The sequence below is a fragment of the Sipha flava genome, unplaced genomic scaffold (genome assembly GCF_003268045.1).
Source record: "Sipha flava isolate LNK unplaced genomic scaffold, YSA_version1 79_pilon_pilon, whole genome shotgun sequence".
NCBI classification, from domain to species: Eukaryota; Metazoa; Arthropoda; class Insecta; order Hemiptera; family Aphididae; genus Sipha; species Sipha flava.
Genome location: NW_020273620.1, coordinates 2,119,197 through 2,143,875, shown reverse-complemented (window position 1 = coordinate 2,143,875; position 24,679 = coordinate 2,119,197). Strand labels below are relative to the sequence as shown.

Below are 24,679 nucleotides of genomic sequence, written 5' to 3'. Positions count from 1 at the left end.
CCTTATAGTAATTATTTTAAATGCATTTTTTCATTGTTATAATTACTTTATTAAAATATAATACACTTGTATATTTGTGTAATTGTGTGAATGTATGAGTGGGAACTGTGATTTAAATGATTAAAAGCAATTTATAATATGCCCTTTTAATTATATAGTGATCCATGAAAATAGTTAAATATTTTAAATAAATATACTTGAATTCTGAACTCTGTTATTTTAGATAAATCCACAAAAAAGTATAATAATTTTGTTTGTTTTTGAATGTATTTATTACTTTGCAAATATTAGTTGAAATGTTGCATTTTGTATTATAATTCAATTATTTAAGAACTGATGATATAGTTACTCTAAAATTAAAACAAGAAAATAACTTATGATATGTAAAAGCTTAATGTGAATAATAACTAAAATAATGTAACGTTTAAAATCTAAGTATTTTGTTTCATTAGCTTATAACGTGAATATTCAGTCCATTAAAATAAATTATTTTAGACTAACAATTTTAACGAAACTACTTATTGTATAATGTTACTATATAATTATAAATATTGTGTAGTGTAAAATGGGTTTTCTTTATTTAAAACATACTTCATTTCTTCTGTACACAATGAAACCAAGTTCTATACAACTGCGGGGTGATTTGGCCACTTACATTATTTTTTTTTTTAAACATTAACTATATGATAAAACGCATTATTAACGGTGAAATGTCCATTAAATATTTGGTTATTCTCGTTTACATTTCTGAGTAGTGGTGCTTTGATACAAAATGTCTTATATGGTTTTGAGTTGTATATATTATGATTAATGATATATATTTTATGCAATTTTTTTAAAAAAACTAAATATATCACATGGACAATACTCAAAGTTTGAAAAATCAGTTGTAGAAGTACGATTTCGTTTTCATAATACCACTATAGCTTTTTCGACTTATTGTTTTCCAAATTGTTAAAAATGATGTGTTCAATGTTTTGACTTTAATTTGAAATAAGACTTCACCGATATTACGAGTGTTTTTTTTTTCACAGAAAAACTGCTCCCGTAGCACAATATAAAATGTATTCGAAAAATAACAGACTCTGTCAGCTTTTGTCAAAAAAGTTTCTTTCGTTTTCATATTTGCCGTTTTAGTTGAAATGAAAAATCATCACACCGTTGTGGTATCTCCATGGAGAAAGTAAACACACGACGAAGGGACATTATGCAGTTTCAGACGGCGTGACATCCGACGACATTCTTTACTTTTTTCTTCATGTACGTGATGGCCAAATGAAATGGTTTTTACAATGGAAAAAAGACATATCTAAAGAACGTAAAAATATTTATAATGCATATGTGTGTATGAAACATAGCTGGCGGGTAGTGGAAAAAATTTACATTTTACATATAAAAACATAGATATATCCATATTTTATGTAGAAAAATTATGTTATATATTATGTATATGCATTTCAAATTGGTAAAATAGTTGCATGGTTTCATTTTATCTTTTCGTAAAAGTCATTTCAAAATAAAATCTCATTTTTGAGCTAGAAAAGCAGAACTGTAATTCAACCGTACGTTGGATTCGACTCAACAACACCCCATAGTACGAATAATATTATGTTCTACGCCGATGTCATGGAATTAAACGGATGTATAAAATATAATATTACTCACACTCGTACACACATATTGAACACATGGAGTCTCACACTCGACGTCGGCGGATTTTATTCTCTCTTGTCTTTGTCTCCAATCGTTATTATTCCCATCGTTTTTGTATACGCCGGCCATGTATGCGCGCGCATGTTCGATCGACTTCAATGGCTGCAAAAAGAAAATTAAATTGAAAAAAAAATGAATATAATCCAAGTAATTTATACCGCTAGTGGGTGTGTGTTTTTGCGTGATGGATTAAATTGACCAAATTGGTTTAATTAAAGCGAAATTCGAAACTCCACTTTACCACGCAGCTTGATGAGTAGATGATTTTTTAAACATGCAACGAGTCGGATATTTTATGTGCTGTTTAATATGTTTATAATTGTACCAATGATCCGTTTAATGTTATATTATTACCATTGCTATATTATTGTTGTTATCGTGCACTAAACAGTTTCGGTAAATTATCACTCTTCCAAAGCCACTCGGGTCGAAAGTTCAATTCTCATACATATAAATGCGTTCTTGTAATTATAATTGTTGATAAAATATACAAAGTTCATAATTTAATAATTTAAAATTGAAACAACCACCACGGTAATCCGTACTAAAGTAAAAAATAATATAATTTTTGTGTTTAAAAATTTCACTTGTTGTGAGATCATTAGATTATACGTCAAATTTATGAAACACTAGGGATTTTTTTTTGAAGTTTAGATATTTTCATAAAATAATGCAAATAAGATCAAATATGTAAAATGTATTTGAATACATTTTAAAATGTGGTTTGTGCGATCTCAGCGTCATATCTAAATAATTATATGTTGATCGTTAAAATCAAAGAATTATTTTAAAAACATATTTCGAGCCTCGTATCTCTAGGCTTTCCGTTCATTGCGAATCGTGTAATGATTGTAGGTCACACTTTTTTGTTGATAAAGGACGCAAAAAACTTCATAGTATCACTCAATATTTTATAAAAGGTTATTTTTAGTAAGATAAATGTTCCGTTTTTATATTACATATGAAAAATAAAAATAAGATAAAAAACATTGTTGTTCGAGTCGTAACCGATTAAATACGGGCACGTATAGTGTTTTGACAGTTCAATTGAACTGTGTACAGTTACTGCAGTCCTCAAAATAGTTTTTCTTACGTCAAACGTCTTTAATTTTAACGACAGTTTTCGAGAAATCAATAAATCGTCTACTTACAAACGTATATACTTGCACTACACGTCACGATGACGGCCGATCGCTTGTACTTAAACGTTTCCGTTTACCAATGTCAAGGCAGAAAATAGCTTTTATGTCAAGATACGTTTATGATGAACACTATATATATATATATTAATATTTACAACTTTTGTTGTCTTATTGTAGTAGATTATTCGTCATTGAGTGTAGTAGCACCATCAAAAAATGGAGGAATATTATTTTTTACGTATTTGGAGTCAGTGCTGCCTAACGCTGGATGACTTCGTTTAAGGAAGTGCACATTATAATATAATATATTAAGCACATCAATAATTAATCGCTAATAATTATTGGTAATACTATTGTATAAAATATAAAATCTAAGAAAATTTGAATTTTATTTTTGCATGAGTTTTGCAATACATTTGGTAGTCTAAAACTTTCGTAAAAACTAAAAACGTTCTGAATTATAACGAAATGTAAATACTAACATAGAACATTCAATGTACTTACCTTCCTATACCTACTAATACTTAAAATATTATTTTATTTGTCTTGTATTGGTAAATATATAAATACAAACTAATTACGAATATATTATTTACATTTTTTTTTTTATTATTTAGTAATAGTTATTTATAGTTAAAAAAATAATATTACTAAAAAAATCAAATAAAACATTAATTTAAAATTTCTATACAAAAAATCTCCTGTGTTTCTTTAAACAAACGAAAAACTATGGTATATTTAAATTTATAATCTATCAATAGTTGATAAAAATTATGTATTGTGTATTTTATACAGTTAAGAGATTTAATAATATAATTATTTAAAATAATTTATTGAAAAACAATTGATTTTAAGTATAATATTTTATAAAAAAAATTTGTTTATCGTGCAACTACGTCTTGAATTTATACATAGGTTCAATGATGTGTAACAAAGTTTTATTTTATTCCAATAATTTTAGTGTGGTAAAGAAGTATCTTAAATTATAGCTAAAATATATTGTATAGTTTAATGGCCATATGTTTAGAACTATTGACCTAAGAACTCTCCAGTAAACATGGGTTGTATTATGTTTATTTTTTTTTTAAATAAATATAATGCTGTATTATGTTTGTATAAGAAATTATACTTTATTTGTAGACTCATACAAGAGTTTCATATTGTAATATTATGCTCGCGCAATGTTAGCATATCATATTAATGATACATAATCATTTGTAATTGTATTTTGTTGGTTGTAGTCAGAAATCAAAATCTTAGATATTCTTTAAGGTAGCGTTATTGATGTTCTTTAATAATGGATTGATTTTTTGTGACATGCCGTTTGTCGTGAACATTTTTTACATTTATTTTTGATTCAGTTTGATAGATATCAGGTGTCAGTGGTCTTGTTGGATGATTGTCTACTTCACTTAATTATTATTTGTTTTGTTACTTTTTGTTATCTGTACATATACGTTGTACATATACATTGTTATTTATATAGGAGTACTACAGGACACGCATAAACCAAGACTATAGTCGATTATTTCCAAGTATATAAAATAAGAAGTTATTGATCTGTACTGATGTATGATCTGAAGGTTATAACTTTTATTTTATTACTTATTATTTATTTTTGTCGATGTGTTTTAAAAATATTTGTTGTGTTAATTTACACCATATACGAAATAATAAAACATAAAACTAAAATTAAAAACGAGTTAATGATTGATACTCATAAATTAAAGTAAAAACAAGTACATTTTTAGTATAGAGTTTTATTATATTTATTAAGTACGACCGGTTTTTAATTAAAAATTTATCATCTGGTGTATAAAAGTCAATAAAAACGCGAATCTATAAATATGAGTATTTTGAATATTCGTCTGAAGATGAATTTTTAATTCAAACCCTGTCGTACTTTATAAATATAATAATAATCCAGACAAGCATATATTTATTTATTTCTATACATATAAACTATTTGTTTATTTATTTATATGAAATGTTATTTCATTTTCACCTACATCAACAATCAACATATATTGTTGGTCAAATATAATATGTAGATAAACAGTGAATTGAAATAAATTAATAGTTGTAATTTAATAGAGTCATAACAATTAATGATTTGAATTAGTATTGCAGGAATATAATTTCTATTTGATAACTATTATATTATTTAATTATAATTAAACATAATAATGGATAAAAAAATAAAAAAAATAGATTAATAATCATGTCAAATGGCATAACTATACTAATATATAGTAAATGTAATAATAAGTAAATGTAACAAAACAAATATAGGACACATTATAATTTAAAACAAGGCTGGCGGATTTAATAAATATTATATTACAAACGCAGCAGAGTATTATTGAAGAAAAAAATATTATATATTACAAGCAATGTGCCGATGATTTTTAAAAAGTGAAATTTGTGAACATTCAATTGCCTCACAATTTTTATAAATAAATACATGCAAAACACTTTGTGTACTGGTCACACCAATAATGTTTATACATTTTAAAAGTATAATTTATAAGACTAACTCAATGTGAAAAGAGAAAAATCTTAAACATTTATTGAAAATGTAATTGCGTATATCCTATTTATATCCAAAAATGTTATGAACAAATAACACATTGCTATTATTAAAAAACTTATTATAAATATTTAGTCTGACAAAATGTTTTATTTATTTTTTCGCAGGAAGTTGCGGAGTGCCAGATATGACATCTATATCAGATATCGACGAAGATGTTATAAATCGTAATCTGCAGATCAGATATTCTGAAAATTGTATATATGTATCCTTTTTAACATAACATAATTTTTATTTTTTGTACACAAAATAAACCTAATTTTTATTTGTGCTTTTGTTACATAGGTAAGTTCGAATTTATATAAAAAAACTTTATTTTATTAATAAATGAACAGTATATATGAAATATTTGATCTTATACTTTCCAAAGTTATATTAGAGTTGATAAAACGTCGAGCATTATGTTAGCGCTTGTAAGGATTTAATTCACGAGAATGACTACACATCTTATTCGCTTTTAATTTATGTAATTTGTATTTTAATGTGAAGATAACGAACTCACTTTTATGGTTTTTGTTTTTTTACAATTCGTTTTGGACATAGATAGGTTTATTAGGCACAATGTAACATAACTTTTAATTAAATCTGTTTGTTTAATCCAAGAATAACAGGTCTATTCTGCAAGTCCATGGGCCGCATCAAACCGGCGAAATTGGTTTTGTTTATCAGGGGTTGCCTTTATTCGCATTAATAGCTTAATTTAAAATGCAAAAAAAACAAAAAAAATTTAAAAAAACCTTGTCTGATAATAACAATTATTTTTTTTTTTTTGAGGAAACTGTGTACGCATGTGATAAATTAAATTATTATTATTGTAGTCAAATGGTTTGTCAATTAGTTTTTTTTAATTGCTCGACAGTTTTTCAACTTTGTATTATGGATTTCATCCCTGGATTTATGGATGTATAAAAAATCGAGACACATAATATGTATTTTAATTTCAAATTAAATTTTAACAAATATTTAATTGATTTTAATATTATTACTTGTATGAATTGACTTTAAGTATTTATATATAAATACATACATAAAAAAATCGGTCTTCAAGAAAATAAACGAATGCATGATATAAATTTAACTACTATAATAAACATATAGTACTCAATTGTCAATAAGATATGACGTTTTTTTTTAACAATATAATAAATCAGTGTATAGTTCTGATACCTATTGGACTAAAGACATAAAAAATATTGATTTCAAGTAGCCTTTTAAGATTTTCGTTATTATCTTATCAGTTTTGTCTCATAAAGAATGATAATTTCTATCGTTGTTGTATCTTATTAAATATTATATTTCGGCACACGTAGCATAATATTTTATGTCTATATTGCGTGCACTAAACCATTGTTTAATACCATAATTATCATTGTTTTTGAGTTGGTTTTTAGACGTTCTTAAATTATTACCGTCATATGTTAAATATTCTACAAGCGATTGTATTGATAACGTGTAAATGCTCGTTTATGAATAAGATTTATCACATATTCTAAAAAAATGTTTGATTAAAAGTTTATATTAAAATCCGAGGTTGTCTGAATTAGAAACAAGAATAAGTTAGTAACACAATTTGTTTACGATTACGTTTTATCACGGGGTCAGTGATTACTATTTTATAATGTTCTTCATCATTAAAAAAAAAAAAAGTTAAATTTTCAATAACTTTAATAGTTGTAGGTTTTGTTGTTGCATATAATTGTTGATAATCGAACTCGAAAACAAAAATTGCTCTACATAATTCTCGTTGTTTACTTTATAATAAAAAAATAATATACTTTATAACACTAACAAATAATTTTTAAGGTCATAATATTATACCACTGAACCATTTCGTTTTGTAAACAATTGTTTTGCTGTTTATTTTACAAATCAATTTATTTCCGATATAATGGAATTTTGCCGATCCGTTACACTATATGGACTTAATAATATTACATAGTCTATGCGCACGCTAATAGTTTCCGTTGCAGAGGTATTTCTATAGTAGTGGGAAAATTGTATTGAAATCGGCCCAACCGGTGTGGAAGTAATGTAAAACTCCCCTTATAATAGTGAAATGATTGTTTTTCATTGTTTTGAACAATACAAGAGAATCTCGGCATTGGGGAGGCAAAAAAGCATGCAATCATGTGCACAGTAACTAAACTATTTAATTATTCAACTATCAACGTTATTCTTAAAGATCTTAGGATAATAATTAATTTACACCTAATTTTAATTATTTTGATATGGACAATGATTCGGAAATTTTTTTATAGCTTTCGTTGTTAAAGAATTTGTGCTTTTTGAATCATTTAATAATATTAGTTTTGTACAGTAATTATTGTTATAGTGTCGTTTTTGTTGAACCAATGTAATGAATTGATTACAATTTAATATAATACCCAAGTCGTTAGCAGTGTTAACAAAATAAAGTTAGAAAATAAGCTTTGCTTGATAAGTATTGTACTCAAAACAGTTGTGAAGTTTGATCGTATTTCTATAGAAATTTTCAGCAAATGTAATTGTGATTATTTGAAATTGAGTTTAAGTTTTAAAAAGAAGGATAAACTATTTTTTTCCACTGTTTCGGTAGTTGTTTGTGTTTCAGATATAGACCATTAATGAAAAAATTATTTAAATCCGATAAATGTTATGTTATAATTATCGATTATTATGCGTTTTATCTTGAAGCAATAATAATTAATGATAATTGGTAACACTCGAATGCAAAAGTAAAATTTTGATTCATATGATTTAGATTATATTATTAAGTAGTAATAATAATATAATACATTTTCGGGTCGTTTTATGGTAGAATATAATTGTGAACAATAATCATTTTCACTATCGGAATTATTATAATAACTGATTTATAATTCATGTATAAAATTATTCTGATTTTAGCCTCCGCTTTGATGTCGTTAAATCGACGATTAAATGTAATTACTATATGATGTATTCAACACGTTAACTCTTGACCCTTTTTTTATTGTTTTGTGTTATCGTGAACGCCACTGAAATTTGATGAATATTAATTAATTATTAATTCGATGTTGTCACATCATTTATATGTACGTCGACGATAATAGTGAAATTTGTCCACGCTTAAATTAGGTACTATGTATCGTTCCGCCACACTTAAAATTGTGTATCGACTACACAAGTACACAAGTGTCATAAACACACATACACACACACACATATATATATATATATATATATATGTGTGTGTGTGTATGTGTACTTAAAATGAATATTTCGATTCAACTGTACAACATTTTACCGTCACGTATTGATGACGTCAGTGTAGGTATATTCTTATTTTTCTTCGCTACAATGTTATAATAAGTGAATATAAGCGCAATGTTTATATTTTTCCTCGTTACACAGATGGTGTATAATACTATCCATTACACTATAATAATACATTTTTTTTTTTTTTATAAAATATGAAACGTCTGTCAAATGTGAGCAATTTAAAAACGTATAACATATACTTTTCGATAAATTAAAAATCAGTACAAATAAATACACCACATATTATGTAACGGATTTTATATTTTTATTTTTAAATAATCCTACATTTTTTAAATTTAATTATTGGTATAAATAATCAAGACATAATAATTTTTAAAATCAAATTGATTAAGTACTAATTAGTTGATGTTTTCTTATCCGGTATGCTAAATATTTTTTTTGACATTCTTAGTTTTTAACCGTTAATAAGAAAAATGTATGTCTGGTAATTTATTGTATCTTATAATATTTTAAATTAAACAAGCTATTGTTATTACAATAGTTCATATTCATGTTTGTTAAATAAATATTTTTACCTTTGGGTGAATGCTTTTACCAATTATACGTAAGAGTTTCATTGGAGCTGTTTAATTATAACATTTACATTATTTAGGTCACATATCTATCTAATTTACAAATTAGTTAATAACTATTTAAATAAAAATATAATACGCAAATACAAATATTTTATTTTCAACACAGTGATATCGAAATTGATAATGTTGATGTACTACGTACGAATATTTTTAAGTTTAATAAATTCAATTTATATTCTACAGCAGAGTTGATTAAAATTTCTTAAATAACCTTAATCCTCTTAATATGGTACATTATTTGCTATTAATTTTTATTGCACATTTTTTATTACAGAATTATTTACAATATGATTATTTATATTTGATACCTCTGCTTAGTTTAATTATTCTTATGTAACTTTGTAAAATTAATATTTTATACTAATCTGTCTCGATTCACCAATGAACACATCTCTATTTCTTTCTTTCTCTTTTTCTCTATGTATATATAAAGGATTTATTCAAACCATGGTATTGTTTAGTGACATTTTTCATATGTTTATAAAACTTTAAAATTTAGTTATGTTAATAATAATGTGTAGAATATGGATTAGGATAATTTAATTTAAATAAATATGCACAACATAAATATATCACAGAATACTAAATATTTTATAAATTATAATAAATAAGAGGATTTTAGATGGGCCGTTAATAGCAGGAATTTATGCACGGGTCTTATGTAGAATATATGTTGCCAAAACATAAATTATTTATGATATCATGTGTTGGTACTCACAATTAACGTATTATGCGAGTATAATAAGTATTATAATCTCTGTCGTCTAATACTTATACATCATGCAGAGGTGAAACGAACAAAGTCTAAATATTGTACCATCTATTTTTATTATTTTAATCGTATTGTTTTACGGTAACAGACAATTTAAACGTTGACACCTTAAATGGTTTTTTTTTGGCGTTATAGTTTATTGTGCTAAGTACCGGTTCATCCCCCTTACCCTCGGCTTCGGAAGGAAAGACGAGTAACGACGAGCGAAATTGATTTATTAAAAATCAATTTTTCACTCGAAGGAAATAAAACAAATGTTTGACTTTCTTTTCAGCAGCTGAATTTTGCGTATAAAATTTTTCCAAAGCGAGCATTTTTATCGCGATGACCTGTCATACACCCGCATAGGTAGCACACATACTCGTATTATACACTTATGGTAAACAATAAATCAACAAGTTTGCGCTAAGATTTCTCGCAGAACGTGATTAATCTACGGTAAATGCCTCTTTCGGTCATATCATAGTTTGGCTGTGAGTGAATTGCGACCTAACGTGTCGTTCCGGTATTGGAGACCGGTGAATTTCGGCCCGATAATATTTTAGCCGTAGGTTAGTTGCGATCCGAGTAATTATCATTACTTATGTACCTACCTGTGTCTAGAAACGCAAAAAAAATATTATTAAAATATGAAAATATTTTTATTATTATTATTATAATTATTATTATTATTATTATATGATATTTTTGAAATGACAAATATTAATATACGACAATACTAGAAAATACATTATATTAAAAAATTTATATTGTGATGTTTATATACTATATATAAATGTAATATATACATTATTATATGGCCGAAATTCACCAACACAGCATAGTTAAAATTATTTCATGAGCATAATGTGTGTGTATGCGTGCGTGTGTGCGCGCGTGTGTGTGTGTGTGTGTGTGTGTGTGTGTGAGTGTGTGAGAGAGAGAAAAAGCGTGCACTTGCACAAACAATAAGTAACCCTTAATCGCGTCGTCCTCCATTCGACATGATGACGTTGACACTAGGGTAAGTATATTATCATACGTAATACGCTCGTTTATCACAATCACATGTACTTTTATAATATGTAACATGTACGTGTGTGCATGTAAAGAATACTAGTAAGTAGGCAATAGTAATAACGGTAATATCGTCGTACGTATAATATAATATTATTGATATCGATTTTTCATGATTACGTGTGCCGAATAAATCGTCGCGTAATGAATATTATTCGTCGGGTACGACAGACAAGAGGGTATGTAGATTTACATCGGCAACATTTCATCCCGCCCGTCGTTTCTCGCGGAAAAGGGGGTCATATCGATCTATTATTATTACTATTATTGTTATTCGACCGCCTTTTCAGGGGTGGACCGAATCCACGCACCGTTCGGGTTTTTCGCCGCGATGACTCATGCACCATGACTATACACGTTGGTTAGGTTAGACTCGTACTCGCACCCTCCCGGCGATGGTAACTCTTGTGCAAGGACTCCTGTCTACCGCCCAAATCGCTCATTGTCGTTACCTCGGCGCTGCGCAGTGAAAACGAGCTAATGTAGTTGCGTTCGCATTAAAGTTTTGTTGTTTTCCATTAGCCGTAATAAATTCTTACGAATAATTATAAAAATAATAAAAAAAAAAAAAAAATAACAGACTATAACAATGAAATATAGTAAATATAAAAACCGAATCGACACGCAACGCGCCGTGGTGACGAGACGAAAAAACGATCGCGTGATCGTATGCGCTTATACATACGAGTACATTAAATGATATATTATACATGCAAACAGAGCCTTTAGCGATGATGTGCACGTACAGCCCAACGCTGATCGGTTGCACATTTAGCACAAAATTCGACACAACGTCGAATTTTATGGTACGCACGTCCGTATGTTAGCAATAAAAACGAATGCCGAGTTTTTGAATTCACTATCGGTTTCCTTACTATTGCAGTAGAGCTCATCCTTACCATGCGATTCATAAGCTGAAAATGAGCCTTATTTCAAATAGGTTTAAATTGTTTCGCCTAGGCTTCTTCTTTTGTTTACAATTTATAAATGACCGTTATAATACCTACCACCCGGACGTGCTGAACATTAAGTATCTAAAAGAGTTAAGGTTCGGCTTAAATATTCCAAAACGTAATCGGTCTCAATTGTCGACGGATAACAATGGTCATTTATTATAATGTGTAAGCTCATCTATCTAATATTTTCTTTTTAATATTTATTAATCTAACTCTTCGTTAGTAATATTTACACGCTCTAAACGTGCTACGTAATATTACTTATAGTGAATAATGATATGCGATTAAATTTGTTTCTAAAACCGTCCGATCCGATTTGTCGACAACCCACAGTTTAAAAATAAAGTTTATCCTGATGCTTATTGCATTGCATGTCGACGTGTTTTTAATTCACGCCGTAAAATACACGTTTTAAGCAGCCATTAAAAATTGAATTTACGAGTTTAACAAAATACATTTTTGTCATATTTTACCGTGTTTAAAGCTCTGTTAAATTTGATAATCTATGTTCAGTTGTAATATTACAAACATAACATTTTTACTGGTTTATTGTGGAAAAGTAATATTAAACTTTGCTTGAGTATACAAGTATAACTTAAGATAACAATAATTAGGATATTAGAATATCTAATAAATAATTAATAGTTGTGTTAATAACTATTTAATGTCAATTAAACGTTTTTATTATAGTAAAAGGGTTGAAATATATATTTTTCTATTGAACTGATTCCTTATCAGGATATTTTTTCAGTATTTACATATTTTTTATTTTAATTATATTTGAGACTGAAAGTTGATTTTTCTTGCAATTCAATTGGATTTTTCTTATATATGAATTCATATATTTTTTGATTTAGATCTTAATAAGATTATTTGTTTTAGTTCATAATAGTGGGTCAACATTAAAAATGTTATTTAAACAAATTATAAAATTTACATGAGTAAATATTATTAGTAAAATTAGTTTACTACATTAGTTATCTGAGACTTTTTTTAGCTAGATTGATTGAATATAATTTCGAAACAAATTATTTATATTAAGTGTAAATATATATTTTTTATACGTTTTTTTTTTTTTTAATGCGTTTCAAATTTTTCTAATAATTCATTGTGGTTAACATGAAAATATAACAAACTTGTGGCACCACAATTATTTGTCGTGATGTAGCTTATAATAAATAGTGTTCGCTAAATTTCACAGCGGCATTTTGTCTTTAACACATTATCTAAATAATTTATTTGTCCACTTTTTATTTTCGTAAGTGTCGTAACAATTTTAGTTTTATGTTTTGTTTTTGAGCTGATCTATACGTTTAAAATCACTGACATTTTTATTATAACCTAGTTAAAACTATAATATCTCGTGAACAAATGTGTAATTCTTTCAAAATTCGATCACATATTGAACCTCTTAGTTAATTAAATCATCATGTTATTACAAAATAAAATAAAATTGGTTATATATTCATACTGCTATATATTTTGTACAATAAAGTACACAAATATACCATTAAAATGGTCAAAAATTATACTTTGTAGGTCCTACAATATACTTACGAGTACATTGTGTAACATACAGGTATTGTTCATTTTACATTCACTTTCATTTTGTAAATTACTATGTACAATGAATCACAGTTTAAATATGCCAAAAATATTTTTGACATACAGTGCGTCACTCTAATAGTTTTACTTTAGAATAGAAACTTTTTTGTAAAAATGTGGGCGTTTTGATTTGTTAATAAAGCTATTCATATGATACATGATATTGAATAGACAAGTTATTGACAATAGCTCCAACTCCATTAATATAGTTTTTTCACAATGGATGATTTATGAATAAGAATCTAAATGAAAAACGTAATTTTTTACAGTATAGTCAAGTTTATAAATATTAAAAGTAAAACAAATCGTTATTGCATTGTATTCGACAGTTTTTTAATTTTCTTTTATTTAAGATCTGGGAGTTTATTAAACAATTCGTATCTACTGTATTTAACACATTTTTAAAAATCTTTATTCATTCAGTTCATTTAGAAAAAACATTTATTTTACATGTATTTCATATATATATTAAAGGTGTTAATTAAAAGTAAGATATTATAATAAAGTATTATATACTATTATATATTATGTGCTGTGAACTTAATATCACATAGTTGTTTTTTATATCAATAATGATTGACTGTCGTTGATTTCGAATTGATGATGATATTATTATTAATTATAATATTGGTTTGCGTCAAGTGGAGCAAAATGAGTATGCCAAATACTTAGTCTCTCATCTTGTCCGTATTCTTTGCAATCACGTAGTGAAATATAGGAGTCATTATATAGGTGATAATACATGATTATTAACTGTATAATTAGCGGATAAAACGAAATTAAATACAATAACGACAACGTGATGTATGAGTAAAAATTAATAAATTGTTAAATGTACAACTTAATTAATTTATAATAGTCTACATATATATAAGTTTAGTGATGTTAAAAAAAATTTAATATATTATATTTGTCGAATGTATATTACATAAATATTATTATAGTTATTACTAATGAATATGATAATATAATAATAAATGCAAAATAATCTCTCTCTGTTGGTAGTATCAGATTTTAATGCAATGACATATTTTTAATTTATACATGATTTATTTCCGTTGCAAACTTTTTACGTAAATAAACTATGAATGTTTCAGCATTTTTTTTTTTTTTTTTATATCCGTGTTTTAAGAAGAAAATTACATGGGTAAAAACTAAAATTACCACAACATAATTGTCAAAAAACTTTTTTTCTCATGGGCGTATTAATTATTTTAGGATAAAAACCTTGAATATTGTAGTTTTAATGCGTACTTCCAAATTCTTAAAATACCTCTTAATATGATACATATTGTAAAATATAATCAGATACACCTGCATTTTAATAATAATATCATAATATCCCGTGAACGATATTATTATTTATTGTAAAGCCATTGTTTTATAATTTTACCAACTGTCATTAACTACTTTTTTGTTTTTATTTTTTTTAATAAAGGATAATTATCTACTCATACGTATATTTTAATTTCTTGATTTAAACAATTAAAATCAGGTCAATAAAGCAGTGAAAAATCTTTTTTAGTCGAAGTTCACATCGTTTCTAAACCATACAACTCATTTTTATTTAATATCTGCTTTTATTTCTTGGATCTCAAGTTATTTCTTTAGATTTGTGTCGTACTCATAATTTATGACGAATCATAAAATCAGATCTTACATCTCTACATCTCTACCTGCTCCTATTATAACGACTATCATATAACAATCATTGCAGCAGTGTAGTATAATAATACACCAACTGTATGCGCTCTGTAATAATTGACATCAGACTACAACCGTTCTGTATAATATTACATCGTAATGACTGTCGTTATGTCGGCCAATGACTGATTTTTACTAGCGCAAATCCAACGGTCGCAATCGCATTCGTTTACGTGGGTGTACTTTTGCGTTGTTTATTATAATTTATCATTTTTATGTGTTTCCGCGTTCGTTCTCGTGGCACGGAGTAAGCGATATGGCGGAAAGAGACTACTCGACCCAGTTTTTCCCGGACGTCGAGAGTATAAAAGCCATCATCTCGTTGTCAATAAGTTTCGTTGCACTAGATTACTTAATGGTAATGAGGCCATATACGTATATATGAATATAAAGGTGGTTTTGACTTGCGCTCGGTTGGATTTTCGGACGTTAAATGCATGTACGCATCTACAGCGGATGAGAGATAGTGACTGCACGGGGTGCGTTTTGTGGTGCGAAAATCGATGAACATATAATACATGCATGTCGTGTGAATATTCAAGTGGATGATTATGTACCGCGGCATGCGTTAACGTGTGCGGTGCTACGTTGTAAAATATACAACTCTTTTGGGTCGGCGGTCGTCACAGCGAGGATAGCTGCAAACGCAGTGGATAAGGTTCGAACATAAAAGCTATTGGGTGGTGGAGGGTTGTAAACGTCGCGGTGCGCGCCAGAAGAAGACACCCCATCATCGGGGTGGCGAGATGTTATAGACGTTACATATTGTATTATTATTTTTGTTGTGTCTTTTGATTCGAAAAACCACCTGTTGCTTTCCTTAGCGTGATATTATTTACTGTACGAACGGCTACAATTTAGCTTCGAGGGTGGCGGTCCGTGTCGTCCGATTATCGCTGTGCACATACTGTATTGTGCACGCATACGTTTTCGACAAACGAATATGGTATATTCGGATATTCAATACACTATTGTCCGCACGTGCGTCCGTTTGCAATAGCCGCACCGGCACCAGCAGCAGCGACAGAACAACAAGACCTACGTGGATACCGTGACACGCGTACCGCACACACGGCAGCCGACGTCTAAAAGGGCAGTGCCGCAGCAGTGGCATGCCTTATAAGGAATTTCGCATGTTGTCCAGCTAATGTATTTATTTTGTCACGGTAAAAATAGATTACCCGCAGTCAGAATTCGGTTTCCGAGGGTGATTTGTGATACATCTACCACGCAGTATATTTTTTCCTCTTTCGAATTTGCGTTTTCGTCGTATTTGTAATATTATTTTCAAAAATACCAAATTTACACTTTCCGCAGTACGCATTCCCGCTAAACCCGAAAAAAATAATGATTTTCCTTGACAATAGGGTATAATATTTACAAGAAAAATGTCTGAAAACATAGTAGTTTTACCCATTAATTTTGCTGTTAACTTGTATATCTCACTAGATCGATTAAAATGTCGTTCCGTACATTCGAATAGAAGAAAAATCGATCTGAAATTTCGCGGAAGGGACGATTGAGCCTTTGTAGTCCACTGCAGAACAACGTTCAAGGGTTATAGAGCGTTGCAGTGGCACGATTAAAAGTGTTCGTCGTTTGCATACATCGAAACGAAAAAAATAATTCGTGATACAGACGAATAAATCGGGTAGCAATACGTAACGACTGCGAACAAACACATTTCTCGGATTGCGAACGCTCCGGGAAACGTATTTCGCTGGATCCGCAACGGTCAAACCGACCGCGAGTCGCGCTCAAGTATACGTATGCGTTCGTCGCGGTTGATGCGATAAGATCCCGTACGCCTCAATCCCTCGTGATTGTTACTTCGTCGCGCACGAGGCATAATGTTTCTTGCGAAAGACTCGAAATATGCGCCGGTTCCAAAACGAAAAATGGAACGGCGACCCCGGTCTTCTAACGCGAGCGCACACGTACGCGTCGGTATAGTGTTACACGAACCGCTCGATGTTTTGTTCGTACAATACGACCGTTATACGCGCGCGTACGGAAGTGCGTCGATGTAAACGGCGTCACGGGCGCATCGCGGTCCGGGGGAAGTGTAATAAACAATAACGTGTTACCGACGGGACCGTTGTTCGCGTAATATTATTGTACCGCGTTCGAGAGCACACACGAAAGCCGTTTGCGGCGCAGTTTTCAGCGGCATGACTCACGTTCGTTGTTTCCACCGCGCCGGCAAACGCACGGCGACGCCGTTCCGTAAAATAAATTAATACATTCGATTTAAGAGCAATCACGTTCGTTACGTGCGTGCGACGATTGTTCGACAATCTCCGGGGAGCGGGACGCGCGGTTCCGGTTCAACGGTGCTCGAGCGAGCGGGCGACCGACAGGTTAGTTCGTTTTCCGCGGGTCGCGCGTTATCGATTTACGTTGAACGCGTGTTGACGTGCACGCGACCCGTGGCCAGTGGCCGAGTGCACTCAAATAAGTGTCCAACCGGCTGCTGCACGGGACGATGGTATATGGCGCAAACCAACAGGGCTTCTGGAGTCGTCTACCGAACAACGGAATCGAAATCAAACCAATACAGAGCCAGAAGGGAAATTCTACCGAGACGGATTATTGCGGAATCGTTAAGGGTTAGTCACGCAGAAGTGAACAGAAACTTACGGAATGTCCCCGGTGTCGGACGAGCGGCGAACCGATAAAGATAACGAACGCGGAAGAGCGGTGCCGATGACGCCGTGGAAATTCGTCGGGAGTGTTTTGATGCGTTGACGTCTTGCGTTCGCGTTTTGAAATGATTCGCGTATACGCGAGCACCGCCAACGAGCACCACCTGATCAATGTTGTGCCCTCGTTCGGTCTCTACCGAGAGAAATATATTCTACAAGACTTGTGTTCAATGCAATCGACGAACGCGTAAACTTTTGTCCAGGTGTACGGTCTCTTCGACTGCTCCGCTGGGGGCGAATTTCTCTGCAACGTAAACATACTGGTGCAACAGAGTTCAGCCGTACCGATCCGACGAACTAGTCGTGTTTCCCTCCGCAGCGTGCACGTCTCGCCGGGGTACCGCACTCGGACGCGCGCGTACTTATGCCGGCATTGGTATCCGGTAACGATCATCGTTGGTGTTGCGATCACCCATACCCGACACGCGGTATGCGGTTGTGCCGTGCATCGTCCGTGACGCGACCGGCGCCGGTTAAGACTCCGACCGCGGTCGATTCCTAACCGTCGTCGGGAAACCTTTGGGCGACACGAACCGCGACTATTGGTACGCGCGGAACGGCTACGCACACGTCATTGTTTTGCGCAAAAACGGAACGAGACAAATATTATTCGAATCGATTTCACCCCACCGTCGTACCGTTTCTCGTATTATGTTATCATTATGCGCGCTGTGATCTAGAGGTTTTCACGGACCAACAAATCGCATGTCCCTCATGGTACGATTGAATTAAATTTAGCGATACACACACACACACATGCACACATGTGCAATACGAGTCTTGGAAAAGTATTTGGAGTGATTTTACCGGAAAAATGTTTATAAGGGGACGACAAATAAATAGCGGCGACGCGAAAACCGACGGTTCCTTTGCGCGTGCCGTCGAATCGACATTACAGTATGTATTGTACAATGAAAATTGAATAATCGTGTTCCTATCTTTATGCTTATAACGCGCGTCGTCTTCGCAAAAAAAATCGTTTTCCATTTATAATGGAGTATTATATAACGAGAATTAACGTCTAAACGTTTTTGAAATCTCGTGTTGATCGAAAAATTTCACAGAAAGAAAAACATTTAGGTACAACATGATTCGTATATACAATTGTCGGTCGGCATTTTTTAAATTTTATTTTATTGAAATCTCATATGTATAATATACAAATAACATTTTTTTTTTTCAATAACTGATATTTTACCAAAATATTAGATAAAGTATCAATTGTGAAAGATGTACGAACATTAAATTAATAAATTAATATTATTGCTGCAAACATTTTCCTTAACGTTGTTCTACCAACAGACATACACCGGAACAATATTAGTTGCAGTAAATCCATACAAGGAGCTGGGCATTTATTCAAACGTGAGTAACATTTTTATTTTTTTTTTATTTAAAATATTTTTAGATAGTTGATAACATATTAATAAATTATTTAATGTGACATCACATGCAATTTTTAACTTTAGACATTTTAAATTGATAACTTAAAAATCTAATTAAATATGTTGCATAATTGTACGTAATTAGATCATATTTAAAATTAATTACAATAGAATATCCCTATCCAACCAAGTGGTATGATTATTATTTTTTCTGATTTAAGTGATAAACTAAAATATTCTCAATAGATTGGACTTGATAATATATAGAGAGTGCATCATATAATTTATGATTGTATTACTATGTATCGGTAGTAAATATAAGTATGATACGTGGGATTGTGTATTAATATTCATGTGCACGTGTTTATACATGATTATATTATATATGTATATATATATATATATATATATATACTCAATATTATGATAAGATATAACAAACCAAGATTACAGGAAAATGTGTCCCCTGTGGCTACGGAACTGTTGTACGTGGATGACTGTGAGTTGCACCGATATAAAATATTTAGATAATGTGTTGTGCAAGTTATGGTCTAACTAAATACTGTATGTACTCAAGTTTCTGTGGTCCAGTTATAAGCGTTAGCTATTGTTAAGTTAGTTATAATAACTCGAGTACAATACATACGTATATATTTTAAATAAAGTGTCAAATTGTTTTAAATATGTCGAAAGTTCGAGTAAAAATTTCAAAATAATTTCATGGAAAACCTAAAAATCGTAGGAAGTCGATTTGGTATGAAATATACAACGTGCGTAATAGGATATTAAGGATATCAATTTTAACTGCTCGGAAAACAGTCTGGAACTCATAAAAACAAAAGCACTAAGTAAACAAGTAAAAACTCAGTTTTCAATTTATCTCGTAAATGGATTTTGGGTCGCAACCATAATCTCGTGTAACTAAATACTTTTTAATAACATGTCCTTGGTGTGTAAACGAGAAGTTTTAGTTGGATTTAAAAATAATGATTTCCACGTATAACATCGTAAAAAAATAATTAAATTCAATACTTTCGGAACTCAACTACGACTTATTTTCTATAGAAAAGATTTTTGTTTAGGATATTATATAATATAGTATTTTTTATGTAATCAAAAAATTCAAAACTACGCAGATTTATATTTTAACGTTTTTGGATAGATAGATCCGTTGCATGAGCAATGAAAATATGGTTGATGACAAGAAGAATTTATATGTTATACCATACGTATAATACACAGGCGTAGGTATTATTTATGGAGAAGGTGTTTGATATAATTATGTAATAATTATTTTTATTGTTTCTTATTTATTTTTTATATAGGATTTTGGGGTATATTTAAACCTCCCTCCTCAACTATGCCACTGGTATAATATATTGTATTGTCATAACGTTACAACTATTTTTGTATTATATATAATTTACGAATACTCGTAAATTAACAGTTAGTTATTATTACAAAGTTTTGCATTGCATAAAAATATCTCCAAGTTGTACATCATAAGTAAATACAATAATCTACCAACAAAATTATTTTATAGAGAATGATAAGTATTTAATGGAAAATGGAATTTATTTCATAATCGTTTTATAATGTCATGAATGATGACCAATGTAGTTTAAAAGTAGTTACATCGTTAACATTTTAGAAATTTTTTCCGTAAATTATTTTTTTTTACTGCAAATAATAATGTATGACACATTAGTACAAATATTATTTTCCACAAGTCATTTTTAACGTTATGTAGAAGTTACTATTAGTAATATCTCTATAATGTGTATATCATCTAAGGTTTTAAATATTCTATTAGATTTTGATATTTTAAGACTTTTTTAGATTTTTAGTGTGTTAACTTGATTTTTTCAAACAAAATAAAGGAAATACAAAAGAATTAATTTTATTCATTAGTTATGATCAGGGCCGTATGAAGAAAAAATCAAGGAGAGCGTACGTATATTATATACATAAATATTGACATTAAATATAAGTCTTAATATACTTAATACTATTATTTGTTTTAGTATTTGAAAACATAATTGCTTATCATTTTTTTTAAATCGCTCATTTTTTAAGGTTGAATAATATATTATTGAAATGTGTTGTTATTTACCGATTAAAAGATTTAATATTTTCAATTTAAACATTAAATAATGGAATATTATATAAGTAAGTATAAAAATAAATTTGTCTCATTATACTTAAAAAAATCGGAAAAACGTACTTGGACCATTTTTATAAGTGTATACCATTTTAAAATGTATTTTACATGAAGTATTGTTGCTAAATAAAAGGATAGAACAAAATCAAAACACAAATTGAATTTGAAATTTATAAATACACATGAAAATGTTTATTTTTATTAACATTAAGACCAGAGAACTATAAAAATTAAGCAAAATCATCCTGTTCCACGGTTCAGCCTTGTTCACGTTCAATATTGTCTACTGCAGTAATGCGTAAATTATGAAGTGTTTATTTCTGAAGATTTAACGTATTAAAAGATAAAAAAGAAATATTACATCTTATAATCACCCCACTGCTTTGTTAGATTTCAAAGGTCGACACACATATTATACCAAATATTGGTTTAAAATATATCAATGCATAAAGTTATTCACTGTTCATAAACTCTATGCAAAAATAGACCATCACTAATGTTTTAAGTATTATTTTAAGTATTCAGTTAGAGGAATAATATTAATTGTATTTATGTTAGGTTTTTATTGTTGTAAAAAAGCGTTTAAGCGACAATTGGACATCCCAGCCGGACAGTAGAATGGTATAAAAATCGAATTATTCAACACTAGGCATTTAGTAATAAAAATGCCTGACCACATCATGTCCAAGACACGTGTAGTACGTATTGTTATCGTGTTTTATATTCTCTCTTTACTGTAAACGCCACGGCTTAACATAACCTACTAACGCGTGTGATAAACCGGTTCACGGTTCCCGTGTAAAATAATAACACGTAGGTATACGCACACACGCGCACGCACACATACGCACGTATACGCACGTGGAACAACCCTGTAACAGGGGTGTGACTCGGTAGGGTGGCGGCGGCCGTGAACGCACGTTTCTCCGCACACCCGCCGAGGCCTCCTCGCGGTGTATTGATCTGTTGCGGCCGGTGCGGAACGGCAGTCAAATTTTAGCGTTCTCTTCGCGTGGGCTCGCGCTCCGCCTTCGTACACCTCTCCGCACACGTACGCATCCGCCGCCGCCGTCGTCACTGCCAAACATCCGAGAGGCTCATTTCCACCATCGGTCTCGGTCGAGCGGACCGAGTCGAACACGGTCCAATCGTCCCGGGAACGTTTTTCTAACCCCCCCCCCCCCCCCCTTAACTGGTCGCCGGTTGCCAGCCTGCGTCTATGGTAACTCGTACGAACGTCCGGTTGATCCGGTCGACCACGGTCGAAAAAAAATCAACAAAAATAAAAACATACCGACGTACGACCAAGAATTCTCCTTCCAACCTCCCACCATCGCGTTTCGTAGTCCGCTCCTGTCGGACGCCAAATCCACCACCACCGTGCGCGTACCTAACCACCAAACGCTAATACGAACGCACGACCGGTGTACACGCCTGCTGGACGAAAAAATTCGTTTTTAAACGCGTATCGCAGCATCACGGCTACATCTATCACCGTCCACGTCCTGTTCGAAATCATTAACGCTAATCGATGTCATTATGCACTCGAGGGTCAGGGGATCTAGAAAATCTTTTTTCACACCCCGTCAAATCCTTCAATGCGTCATCAACCCATCTCGGAGATCACGTATATTTTGTCGCAACGAATAAAACAATTAACGAACGACCGACAAATAGATATACATGTATACGTATACTTACATTGAAGAGGGATTTTGAATTGATCATGCGTAAGACGTAATTCAACAGCATGCGTCTCCTGGTTGATAGGAACCGAACACGCGTGAATAAATAAAAAAACCGCATTCGACGGAATCTACAAGTAGTGTTTTGCACGCATAAAAATATGATAGGTCGTAAAAATTTCCTCTTTACCGCGGACGACATATTCAATTAATTGGCTTGTCAATCTGCCCTACGCTGCAACTTCTTCATATCAGTTGCAACACGTTAAAACCGATAAATGATTATGCTTTAAATGTGAATTTCTATTACCTCTAGAAGGTTGTTTACACATAATTTTAAATGTATTATCGGTTGTTCATGTTGATAATTTTTTTTTTCTAGCGCTTATCGATTTCACATTTAAAATTTCAATAACATTGTTTTTTTCAGAGAAATTCTTATAAAATATACAGTCGTATAATAATATATTTTATCGTAATATATAATAATTAAAATTATTATTTTTATAATCATTGTAATAATTAATTATAATAATAATTACATAATTAAATTATAAAAGTAATATATAATTGTATTATATACATATTACTATATTTTAAAGTTACACGATTATAAATTACAACAGATATTCATGAAATTCATTTTACATATATTTTATAAAAATATCGTATTTTTTTTTTCTTTTTCAACTGTTCCCATTAAGAACTTGCGCTGCCATTAACAAGCTTTTTCATTTTTTCCTAAACAATACGAGTACGATCATGTTTATTGTTGCATTCTCATCTACCAGTCTCTTATTATTTTTTTTCCTGTATAGTGTTTTTCCATTTGGTCATTAGTCAACCGAACGATCGTCTATTATTCATTTCTTATTATAATATACCTTTCCTTCTCTTATTTGCTTTCCATACAAGTTTCAACAGTTTCAGTCTTAAAATGTATATGGATACCGGGCGTTATAACTCTACATTATGTCTCTTTTCCTCTTTTCCTATACTTTTAGTCTTGTAAAGTATTTGAATACTAGTATTATTTTAAGTTTTTATTGCGAATAATTTAATTACATGGAATATAATGACAGGTATTCTATTGAAAACAAATATTATAAAATTATATATTATAAATAACACTTTTGATTTAGTATATACTTAAAAAAATACCAATTTCTTATAACAGTCGCTCCATTTTTAATTGAAACGTTAAAAATGGAAAAAAGAAAAAAAATACAAATTAATAAGTTTGTGCTAATTAATTCATACATTTTTCCTTAAATTGGAGATTCTTAATTTTAATTTTAATTATGTACGTTAAAACGATAACTTAAATCAA

At 30.4% G+C, this 24,679-nt stretch overlaps 2 protein-coding genes across 5 annotated transcripts in view; one reads left to right on the top strand and one right to left on the bottom strand.

The window, feature by feature from the left end:
• LOC112692963 (myosin-I heavy chain) overlaps window positions 1-24,679 on the top strand; it is an 83,148-nt gene that overhangs the window by 24,907 nt on the left and 33,562 nt on the right. For all 3 annotated transcript variants that reach the window (XM_025567807.1, XM_025567805.1, XM_025567806.1), the window contains exons 2-3: window positions 5,553-5,650; window positions 19,421-19,483. In XM_025567807.1, the coding sequence (XP_025423592.1) occupies window positions 5,553-5,650; window positions 19,421-19,483 (161 nt within the window). The remainder of the gene's footprint in view (window positions 1-5,552; window positions 5,651-19,420; window positions 19,484-24,679) is intronic.
• Window positions 562-23,409, bottom strand: LOC112692966. Of its 2 annotated transcripts, none has more exons than XR_003149442.1 (3): window positions 1,955-2,022; window positions 1,666-1,815; window positions 562-1,309 (listed from the first exon to the last, which is right to left on the bottom strand). XR_003149442.1 is itself a non-coding variant. In XM_025567809.1 (3 exons), exons 1-3 carry the CDS (start codon window positions 23,390-23,392, stop codon window positions 1,154-1,156), a joined length of 333 nt encoding a protein of 110 aa, XP_025423594.1. In that variant the 5' UTR covers window positions 23,393-23,409; the 3' UTR covers window positions 562-1,153. The 2 variants fall into 2 exon arrangements, 1 of the variants encoding a protein (XP_025423594.1); XM_025567809.1 differs by lacking the exon at window positions 1,955-2,022 and adding an exon at window positions 23,366-23,409.

What these genes read in the sequence shown, in the direction of transcription:
- LOC112692966 (XM_025567809.1), bottom strand. Translation starts at nt 23,392, where the DNA reads ATGATCAATTCAAAATCCCTCTTCAAT. An exon ending in ATTCAAAATCCCTCTTCAAT is followed by an intron (nt 1,816 to 23,365) that starts GTAAGTATACGT and finishes TTCTTTTTGCAG; the next exon opens with CCATTGAAGTCGATCGAACA. An exon ending in TTCAATATGTGTGTACGAGT is followed by an intron (nt 1,310 to 1,665) that starts GTGAGTAATATT and finishes TACGTTCTTTAG; the next exon opens with ATATGTCTTTTTTCCATTGT.